The sequence below is a fragment of the Papilio xuthus genome, unplaced genomic scaffold, assembly GCF_000836235.2.
Source record: "Papilio xuthus unplaced genomic scaffold, Pxut_1.1 DF826115.1, whole genome shotgun sequence".
In the NCBI taxonomy this organism is placed as follows: domain Eukaryota; kingdom Metazoa; phylum Arthropoda; class Insecta; order Lepidoptera; family Papilionidae; genus Papilio; species Papilio xuthus.
Window position 1 is genome coordinate 5,018,807 of NW_013532534.1, and position 12,158 is coordinate 5,030,964.

The 12,158-nt window shown below is 37.7% G+C and overlaps 1 protein-coding gene across 1 annotated transcript in view; it reads right to left on the reverse strand.

The window, feature by feature from the left end:
• The window catches only part of LOC106123607 (protein kinase C-binding protein NELL1), a 32,752-nt gene that overhangs the window by 5,276 nt on the left and 15,318 nt on the right, over positions 1-12,158 (reverse strand). Inside the window, exons 2-4 of the mRNA XM_013320021.1 lie at positions 8,518-8,625; positions 1,647-1,797; positions 29-305 (exon numbers count right to left, since the gene is read on the reverse strand). Of these exons, the coding sequence (XP_013175475.1) occupies positions 29-305; positions 1,647-1,797; positions 8,518-8,625 (536 nt within the window). The remainder of the gene's footprint in view (positions 1-28; positions 306-1,646; positions 1,798-8,517; positions 8,626-12,158) is intronic.

Below are 12,158 nucleotides of genomic sequence, written 5' to 3' on the forward strand. Positions count from 1 at the left end.
ATATTTTATTTAGATTAATTGTCCGTACCTTGAAAAGGGAATGCTTGCTATTCCTCTGCCCCACCCAAAGCGCTAGTTGGGGCTGGGAGAAGTTGCGATCGGGCGGCGGGATGAGGCGGCGGTAGAGCGGGTGGCAATCAACCAGCAGCGTCGCCTGCGCGCCGGACACGGTCAGAGCTAACCGGTGCCACGCGCCATCCGCCAGCCGGAAGGGAAAGGTCTCGACGCGCGCTGCCGCCGCACCCGCCGCCACGTAGTGCAGCCGTACCTCGTCGCGGCGCCCACTCGACTGCACCTCCAGGTACCTGTGCACCCACACTGATGCAATACATGTCGCAACGCGCGCGACCGCCGCCTCCTCGCGAACTGTTCCGAGGTACACATAAACAAAGCAAACAACACACATACTCGGAAGGAGGACGCGACCGGCGGCGAGCGGACTTCGGGTCGCTCTACATCTCAATATCGCTCGGTCAGGATGGGGGACCATGTACCTCGGAACGAATTGCGATCGGTGACGACCGAGTCGTCACTGCGTGTCCGATCGACGGCTATAAAGAAACAGAACGCGCCTCGTTATGTGTCTGTAGTGGAGCTCCGAGGGGCTTTCTTCATTGAGCGACGTGCTGCTCGCGGTCGTCGAGCTCCTCGAGTGACCGGAGAGCGACGCACCTAAGCTGATCGGTTTATCCAGACACAATACGAGATGCACAACACGGAATCTCATGTCGCTTGGAATGCAAGTGCTGAAGATCCCCGCGGCGCCCCCTCGGTGCGAGCGCGGGCCCGCGGCCGACTGCTGAACATCGAACACTAATAGTCGGGTAAACATTGAGTCGGTTGTGAGGGGGTCGAACGGATACAGAACACAACACGTCAAGACACATAACACAAGACGGTAGACGGAAAGGGCACGGGGGGACACATGCAAGTCGGCCCGCCCACGCACATACACGGACATGCAGAGGTCACAGTGAACGCATAAAGTCAACGGATAGGTCGAGGAGGACATTCCGAGGCACAGGACATTCCAAGATACACGATTCTCCCCTGGCGCGCGCACGCAAGCGGCCGGCGCGCGGCGTCATGAGGCGGCGTGCGTGCGCGCGCAGCGATGTTGAGATCTAGAACTCACCGGAGCCGCCGCCGCGCCCCCGCGCCGGCTGTCGCGGAGCCCTCTGGCGCCACCCGCCCTCGCTCTCGGCGGTCATGTCGCTCTTCTACTCCTAACCGAATATCAAATTAGTTGTCAGTATTAAAACTTATTTCTTTGTAAACACTTCAAGTGGAAAACGAACGACAGACCGCAAATCAATATGCCAAGATACTGATATTCTGAAAAAAGACAAATAGTTTTGGATTGTCTGTACCTACAGCAAAATATGACCTTTATCCAAATGTGGAAAGATGACGATTTTACAAATGACACTCAATGTTCTAAGTATTATAGATACTTACTGTTAATTATAAGACCAAAATGTATAGTAGTCACTCTAACTGATTATAATTAATTTAACTCTTTGACCGAGGAGTTTGACTTACCTAATCCTTAAACTAACATGCAAATAAAACTAATATTAATAACAAGCTTGACATCGTAACATCGAGGCGACTAACGAAATATGAAAGGAGAGTGAGATGGGCACCTGTTATAGCCGTGGGAAAATGAGAGTATGGTGCCCGAGTTGGCGGGTTCCTGGCGCAGCGCGGCCAGGATCGTAAACTCCGGCGAGCGGCGCAGCAGTTCTGCGGCGCGCTCGAATGCTGCGCCCTCTACCTGCAGCGACCGCGAATCACCTGTAATTTTACAAAACGGGTAAGAACCAGTGCTGTCAACATTCAACACTACGAGTCAGCATCTTTAAGGCATAGCCTGCCAAAAAGTTTGCAAGAATTTAAGGTACCGATATGGTTCTAAAATATAAATGACAACATATGTATACCTATAATAACATCGCAAGATGCGTAAGTGTTATAGTTTTAAGCTAGAATCTTATTTGCAAGATTTATATGAATCCTTAGATTTAAATATAGTTTTAACTAACTATTAATGTATTATTAATTTTCTTGGCACGCCGCCTGGTCTTATTAAAATGGCCCAGAGCACAACATTACGGTAGCTTGACTATTTTGATTATTATCGAAATTTATAGCACTGCAGCCAACAAAGGTTGAAAATATCGTGATCCGGTAGAACGGTTTAATTGGATAAACCTTGAATTAAGTTATCACCTGTTATAAATTCATTTCATACACTTATAAAGTTTACCTATGGTGGTTAATATTACCATTTAGACTCTGCGTTTCTAGATTATCAAAGTTGCTTTATTATAATATTATTTTTAATTATGTTTTTTATATCATAAGGTGGCAAACGAGCGAGCGGCCACCTGAAATCGCTGAAATAGCGAAGTGACCGTTGCCCATAGACACACGCAATTGCATATGCGTTGCTTACCTTTAATCGACGGAGGAGAGGATGCACGGAAAGAAAATATTTTCCCTTCCCATGCATCCTCTCATCAGGAAAGTTCACTTCCACTTCCCATCCTTTCCGTATAAGAAAAAGGGTGGGAAGGGAAAGAGGACTAAATTAGGCCTCCGGGACGCACACTCATCAGACGAAATGCGGAATTGCTTCCACTTCACGCCTGTCTTGTGTGTGGTCGTGGTATTTCACCGGGCGAGCCGGGTCAATTCGTGAGAAGATGTTAAAGCGAGCTCTACCACTGTTAAAATGTTGTTTTTAACTAATTATTAGATAGTGAATTATCTTACAAATAGATCTATCTTTTGATGACTATTATATGAGAATATGTCATGGTAATAAGAGTACAATTTCGCTTAAAAGATTACCCGAAACATCAAAGGATCTATGAAATATTTATTACGGTGAGATTTAAATCTTTGGGTAGGGCGAGGGATGACGAAATAATATCGCACATGAATGACGTGATAGCCTCCCGCGGTGAGGGTAACTTGTGTGCAGGGAGCAGGGAAGGGACAGCGCACAGCCGCTCCCTGCCGACTTTTTCAATTGTTTCAACATACAAACGGATTTTATACACACCAAATATGAATCATAAACCTCGTATAGCCAATTTCTGATGTGTAAGACAAGACGTGGCATTAGTTTAGTAAATCAGTCTGAAATGATTAACAAAATATAGAGAGAAATAGTAAAGGTCACTAATTTATTCCATACTTTTACGAAACGAGGATATTTAATAACGCAAATAGCTTATTTTCAAAGTAAACACAGGATCGATATGTAATTTAGATGTGTCACTAAGCAATGGAATTGAAAAAAGATATATTAGAACAATAACAGAAATAGGCAGTATTACACATCTCAAGACGGAGACGGGCGCCCGGTAGGCGGGCACGTTTTACTTTTCTGCCTACAGTTACGAAACTTATCGAAGGTTTCATGGGTATTTCCCGAGAGGTATATCACGATACGACGATCGTGTAAATTAAGAAAAGAAAAATAAATAATATCGGTATGATTCGACAGTGAAAAGATAAAGCAAACGATATGAACATGAAAGAAAATCAAATGAAAATGTTTTTCCATTATGAAAACGATTTTTAAATTGAAACAGCCGAATCTATTTTACTTGTTCTATTAAAGAATATTGTATTTCTCACTGATTTTAAACTCGTTCTAGAAATTGCATTATTCAAAGTTTCAATATTGCCCAAGTGTAATATCTTCGAATGTTTGCATCCGCATGAATTTTCAATTACACTGCAATAGTTCGAGCATCCCCGCCTGCAGGTCGTTGACCGCGCACACACTTCGTCTTTCTTACAGCCCTAATAGACAAAATATGAAGAGACGAGACGAGTACTTTGAAAAGAAATGAGCTTAGTTTACGTAAACAATGTCTTTCAATTTATTTTACTTACGCGAAGCTTTACATTGCCAATTTATTTAATTAAGTTTTCTCTTTCGTCAAGAAAAAATTTACTATTGAATTTTTCTACATCTTTCTATTTCTTTTGTATCGCATATTCAAGATGTAAAGAGGCAGCTCGAAAGGTGGCACGCTTACAAAGTCAACCCCTCGTGTAAAGTAAATCCCTACACGCTTATTAATCTCGGCACTCAAAGTGTTAACGCCTGTGTTGAGATGTGAGGATTAAAGTGAAGTAAATTGCTTTGATCTTAAGATGGATATTCGGATTATACTTTTAGTTCTAATAGATATTGTTTTGAATCATTACTTATTCTACGATACCTGCGATATAGTACAAAATCTTAACCGTACATTTCAACTAAAGAATATTTTCTGGGGTTTTTTTTCAAAGAAAATCAGGAGTAATGTGGCATTTATATTGTTGTCTTTATAAAAGTTTTAAAAATCTCTTAGAATAATGGCTTTGAGGCTTACAGTCTGAAAGAAACCTAAAGGAGACTCTTGTTAGAAGTATTCAACACTTGCGAGGCCCGAGAAATGTAGACAAAAAAATAAAAGCGAGACTTAAAGACTCCTTTGTGGAGTAAAAACACCTCTTCCGAACAGTTGTAGAATTTATAATATTGAAGACATTAAATGGAACGTTATAACTTTTTGTACAAAGGCTCCAAATATTTCTTAATATTATTTCTTACTCTTGGGTAAAATATTTATTAATTATTAAATTACAAAGAGCAAAATTATTAAATTCCGCACCATAATTTTAACTCATGAAACGGTAATAATTTAATATCGGACCATATTTCACAGACATTCTTCTAATAGCCGTACAAAATGAATTACAGGAATATTAGCGAAATAACACAACCGAGCTCAATTTTATTATGTTTGGCCGCACATTTATCAAATGCTCCCCAAGCAATTTCATTCATAGCATTTGCATCGACAAATTTAAAATATAATCTGTAGCAGGGTCGTAATGACCGACTGTTATCATGCATCCACAACCCTCGGTCTTGTTTTGCTTTCATTAAATCACCGAGGCGAGCAAATTTTGTGACAGATAAATATTTGCGAGTCTATGCAAACACTTTATTGAAAACCCCTCGCAGTGGATTTATTTATTGGATATCGTTTATTTCTCTAGCGTAAGTCGTCCCCTCGCTGTACGTGGGGGACATAATGTTTCTGGCCGTACGAATTTGTCACCTGCGAATAATAGAGAATTGCACATGGTCGCTTTATTGAGGCGCATAATGCGTGTGCTTTTATTGTTGGTGTGAAATAGTGTGTAGGTGACTTTATTGCTTGACAAGTAAAAGTAAACATTTATTAAATAATTTTAAAGTTTAGTTTTGGTATACTTTATATCAGAACGCTAAGTTTTCTTATTTAAACTTGAAATTCAAAGTTTGTTATTTCCAACGAGCTCAGAACTTGGTTTCAATTATTTATCTTATCGATTTGATTGATGAAGCTTATATTTTGTCTTCAATCAGGAAAATCTGCTATCGGTTTCTTTTTTGTCAGCATTATTTATTTGTTTCATATTCTTATTTTCATTACTGCAACTGCGATTGAAAGATTTATTATCGTGTCCCCAAGCAGTGATGCATTTTTTTCGCACGACTGGACACGTAACGCCGGGTCACCGCGCTAGTCATTGCGTGTCGCAGAGCACGGGGCGTTCGTGCAATGAAACAAGCAAACGTCACAACAAAGGTTATTAATATACGATGCTTATGAAATCAACACTTCATTATAACTGCCTATAACATTTACTATGATTATAGTTATTAAATAAATTATTCGATTAAAGAGTCATAACCAACAGCGATTTCTTTGACTGAGAAAATATTGTAGTGCTAAAAATTACGAAAAATTATTGAACGGAAAATAAGTAAAAGTCAGTATTTAGCTATATTTTTATGCTGTTACAAACATGAGAAAGTTTAATTTTACTTTAAGATTTCTAGGACAACAATAAAATTTAAACATGGAAACAATCCATATTTCAGCATTTTTTGCAAATAACAAACGCCTTTACATACAATAACGGCAAATTTCCTATTCGTAGTCTGCAGAAGAATTTCAATAAATATTCGCTGCGGCCGTGTCATCTACAGATTTCTGCTTATGACTGATGCCCATTGCTCATTGTAACGACAAATGTCCCCTTAAGCATTTATATTATAGCTATTAAAACCATAAATGATTTATTTCATATTGCATTAAATTCATTTATGCTGTATTTTCTACATTGCGAGGATTAAATACTACAATTGATTGCCGTACATAACAGTTGTCTTGTTAGGAAGCTATGGTCACATTAAAGGTTTCCAGACGCAGCCACGGACAATGGAGTTAAGCCGCGATGCTAGTGCTACGACATTTGACATGGCAGGAGACGACAACCCCTCGGCCCCACGATTACTGACACCCTTCGACAATTACGCGGACTTTACGCAACTCCTCTAATGGTCTGTTATACAGAGCTTAAGTGAATCGTATGAATACGCCACGTCACTAAGTTGGCAGAATAAGAAAATTAATTAACTAATTACTGCTAAAATGCTAAAATGATTTGCAAAGATATTTTTTTTGTATATTACGTTAATTTTAAAAGCAAAGCAAAGTAAGGTTACACGCGCGTCTTTGAGCTCTAAAATGGATTCGAATAACACAAAAATTACACTGATATCCGATAATATTTTCTCTGGTATTTTAACCACTAAGTCATAATTACTTTTAAACATGAATCTCTAGTTTAACAACAACCTACAATTTATTCTATTGGTAAAAGGTTTATTAATAACGTCTCTATCCCCAGCGGGTACAAATTTCCGTGTTCCCGCGGCGAGATAATCACTTCGCACGTACGGGTTGCGGGGACATTTAAGCGCGGGGATCGTGGCCCTTTATTGGTAATGGCTCGTTCAAAGGGACACCGCGTTGGGATTACACGCGTCGAATCTCATCACGTCGCCGAATTGTAACGGCTTTGATCCATATGTTGTGTACTACAATAAATATTCAGCCGTCACAGGGGATTCCGGGATTAAGTGTTATTTGTGTTGATAAAAAAATCACTAATGCGTTTAAATAGATTTTTTCCGTTATCAAAATTAATTAAATGTGTTTTATAAATTTTTTCAAAGTATGTACTGTGACTCATGATGCCATGTTTCTTAAAATAATATCAAATTAAAAAAAAAATAACGACAATAAATGTAATAACTATGACTAGGTAATGTTATCAGCTATAAAACATGTGTATTATAAAGCAAGCGAGTTCTTCGTGAATATTTAAAACGGAAATAAAATTACGTAAAGACGTCTACGTGAATATTTGCACTTGCACGATGCACTTAAAAGTGTTTCGAGAATTCTATTTAAAAATAAAATTAAAATCCTATTCTTGGAAGTATTTTTTTTTCTAATATTGAGGAACATAATTATTTACAAATAACTGAACAACATAGAAACGTTTTTATCATTAATCATAGTTCTGTTAGGGTGAGGGTTAAAACAGAAAAGTTCGCAATTTGTTTTTGGTGTGAGCAAGCGCGGAGAATTGGCATCCAACACGAGCCATTCACATCCAATCCGGTGCATATTGCGTTCATCAAATCAAGGGGCAGAGACAATGAACTTGAACCCTCCACTGCGCCCTACGGAAGTGCAACCAATGTACTTCTTAACAAAATATTTGTATCTCAAAACAATTGAGGTCCAAAGCGAGGGTTAAAACGTTCCTCCATAAAGAGAAACAATCTTTTTGACAGTTTTATGTATGGATAATTTATCAAACTCTTCTTATATTTTCAGTAATAAATTGTATTGCCATGAGCGGGTTTGTTTCGTTTGCCTTTTCCTTTTATCCGTTGTACGTTTGCAGTTTGCTTTTCTTGAAAAAAGAATTGATTTGTAAATCTAAAGTTTTAAATAATCATTAAACTATCTTCAAATAAACTAGAAACTTTTCAAATGTCCAAACTTTGAATATATGAAAGAGTTCTAATAAGTTTTAAAGAGGCGTGCTCGGAAAGTTCTTCGATTGCGTTAAAGTTATTGCTGTTTGATATAGTGTTGGCGCACGTTTGATTGGCCGGTGCATTAGAATGTAAAGAGGCACACCTCAACGTCGGCCATTATACGATACTCTAAGTGGAATTGCAGCTGAAATGGATTGCAAACTCGCACCGACAGCGTGATCCATTACCACCCCTAACTCCTATCATACTTTATATGATACAAACTTTAATGTTTCCTCTATTGCTTTGTATGCAGTTTGATGACTTCTGTCTTCCTTCATTGTTCATTTTATGAGTTAAGTTTTATATCCGCAATACTAAAGATTTTAAAGGTAATTTTATTAGTGTCTTTTCTTACACTTTAACACTATTTATATTCTACCATAAATCTTTAAGTAAGTAGCAAGCCCAAGGTAAGAGAAGGTTTAAGGTAAGAAGGAAGATATAGAGGAACGGTAATGATTTTTGAAAAACACGTGTATGAATGACTTGATTTGGGTCCGTCCACATTTGCTACAGGGCGAGATTAACCATATCTTAAATTAAAAAAAGTAGTTTACCTTCCAGGGTGTAGGCGGTGCGCTGCGGCTGCATGCCCTGCGCGGCGCTGACGCCGGCGTGCGACGTGTTTTGCAGCGATAGCGCGCCCAGCAGATCTAGCTCGGTGGCTGCACACAGACACAAACTGTTACATATACACACTAACATATAAAATGCACGTTATAACAAGAGTAAGATATTGAGAGTAAGACCAATGTGCTAAGTCAAAGTATGAGAAACTATTGTAGGTATGAAGACTGAATGGAGCAGATTAACCTAACTTAAGGTTGAATATCTTTAAATGATTAACATTCAACAAAGATATGAAATGTGTAAGTTTTTGTTAGTGAAAAAGAACTCGCACAAGGCCAATTCATTATAAATAACTACAGTTAATTAATACGAAAGCTAGAAAATTTATTTTAAAAGTATGCAAGGTCAACGAAAACAAATATTTTCGTGCATAAAAATTACAAAATTTATGGATCTAAATCTTAAGCTAACAAATAGAATTAAATTACCATATCAAATTCCACATCAAAAGGCAATAATCACATTAGAAACTCATTTATCATCATCAATTACGGAAAAATCGTAAAATATAGCTTAATTTTAGTGTGCACTAACTTGCCATTTGTTTGTGTACTGGCCATAACTGATATTATCATTTCGCCGAAGGAATGAATATTTACGAAGCAATAAACGAGTAGTGGCCTACATTCAGACAATCGATATGTAGACGACTCCGAAAAACCAAGACGCAGCCTCGACTATCGATCGAAAGACGGCGCACTTGAAACATGTAACAGTAGCATTATTTATAGCTTACACGCCTTCAGCAAGAATACAGATGCTTAAATATTCATCACTAATTTGATTACTATTCGTAGATACGTCACCATCTATTACTATATTACATTGCAATAATGTGAAGGAAACGTAATGTGTTTCCTTAACCAATCAGAATACGTTATCTTGTACTAAATCAACATGTAACAAATCACACATTGTGTATAGAATCGTTGGCAGAGTTAACGATATCGTTTAGAATGTGATGATATTATCAGCTTAAAAAATTAGTTTATTTTGAACACATACACAAACTGAACACTATCGTTTCTCTATCAATAGGATGATTTTTTTTTCTTATCACAAGTTAACAATATTACTATATTGTTAAGTTTAAACTACTGTTTAGTAGTGTAATCTTGTTTTAATTATCAGAAAATATACTTCATCCCATAAATCTATAAGAAAAGCAAATGTACTCGTATTTTAGCGTGACAAATATATTCATGTCACATTAAAATGACCCTACACCACGACCAAATATGAATGACTTACAACTCGTATTATTTAATATGCAGTGTAAATCTCTGCGACATAGCGGGGTATAGCATCATCTATCAGCAGTAACCCGGTCACGTAGCGCTACAAAGCGCCGTAGCACAACTTCGTAGCCTCTAACTAGGCTACGGGATATTACTTTGACAAACCTATGTTATTTTGTTATAATGTAGAAATATCTTTTGCAGAACTCTGCAATCATATCGCCATTAACTATGGAAATGATTATATAAATGTTACATATTAGTTTTGTAGGGGACTGGGGTTAGCATTTGTTTCGGTATTTATAATAGTAAACTTTTTTTTTATAAAATGTGTCTTTCCATTAGTGCGCTGAAGAAGTTCATAAGAGACAGGGGTACTTAAGATATGTTAACTTTTCGACTTAAGTACGTACTTGTTTATTTGTGCTAATTAATGTTTCGCTTTATTTTTAGGCAAGAAATGGTTAAATTATGCTATAATTTAAGCGTATCAAACTACTTCATCAAATAGTACTTAAAACATAAAATCTACGAACACCCTACTAACCCCACCTCATAGGAAATCACGACCAATCCACAGACGGTTTAAGGCAATCCATCACAGGAGCAATCTATCTTATGTCTACACTGTACAGACATTACAGTAGCAAAAGAAAAGTAAAAATAATACGCGAGCACATTGCTATCACACTTAATTCGCACTTCAATTAGAAAGCGTCGCGGTTTGTGTGGAGCATCATTCAGCCGGTGAAGCGCTGTCTACAATTTGCGACGCCTCTGCGCTGCGACAAATAACACTAGGGATGACATATTTCTCTTCTAAGTTATGTTACTGTTTTTATGATGTTGCAACTCATCTTGTTAAAGTAAAGAAAAACTAACAGCTAAGAAAAGCAAATTTTGTCAGCTGTTAAAAATATTGACTATTCAAAAATTGTTTATAGCTACAGTTTATTTATAATTTTTGCAATATTTCCATTTAGATGAACTTAGCAACAGCAAGTATAAATCTTAATTTTAAGTTGGATGGAAAGGAAGGAGGTTTGTTATTACGTATCACCAAAAAAGTTAAAAGGAACTCGTTGAAATTTGGCATAGATGTAGAACATGAACAGACTGAGTCGCGGGCAAAAACTAGTATAGTATAAATTGCTGTAACTCAGTTATCGTGACGGCATTAATCGGTGTATGAAAAAGTTTCTCCTAGCGATGAGCGGATAATAAAGCGTGAGACAGCCCTGAGGGTGGCTTGTCGCCGGCTCGTCTGCCTCCCCGGCCTCGAGCTCCACATTGCCTCGTAAACTGCCGCTGCTCGCACTGCTAGCTTCCAGCGTATTGTAAGCCACGCTCCATGCTCACAAGCCACCTCCATTATGCTTTATATCGTTGTTAAATGGGTTACGTAAGACTGACAGGCAGTACAATATAAAACGTTTTCATCGTCAATTTAACCGCAACTTTCAGGTAGAAATGTAAAGTTTTATATTTTTCTTTTAGTGTTGTGGATGAATGTTCGAGGATGAACATTAGTATTTTATAGTTTTTTTGTGATATTTTAATACGATATTTTTATGAAGTAATAAATTTAATATTGGCACTTCTAAGACAACAGGTACATTAATATGCAGCCGTATTCGTAGCATTATCCTTACTTGACCCTCTTAAATGAAGTGACATTAGAGTGTATCTGAGAACATGAATATAAATATTACGAGTTGGACATAACTTGCCTCCTATCCAACGGGCCGTATCTATAATGCCGTCCGGTTACAGTCTGAAAGCCATAAAGTATGTTCTCCACGCGATCGTAAATCCTTCCAGCCTTGACTATACATACGGCTCCGACACTGATGATATATAAAACGTTTATCAGCATCATTAGCAGCTTTAATAGTTTTGTAACATTTTTAGGGTTCCGTAACTCGAAAGGAAAAAAACGGACCCGTTATAATATCACTTCGTTGTCTGTCCATCTGTCTGTCAAGACCCCTTTTTATGTTTATTTAGTTTTTTGATTGTTCCTCTTAGGTGATAAATAATCCTAATATCATTTTAATATTGAGGAAAAGGAACAATTATTGTATCTTTTGAACGAGTTTTCTTTTGGTTATATTTATTTATCATTAGACATGTCACAGTTAATAGACTTTAAAATATTATATTTATTTTATCCAATACTAAACTGCTTCGTCACGCGATATTATAAAGTGTTAGCGTTTAAAGTTTAATTAATTCAGTGTAATCTATTTAGTAATACATCAAAATCATGTCCGACAATGGATAATTTGTGTCGCTTCTAAACTTTACTAATCATCAAATGAGCTGGAAAA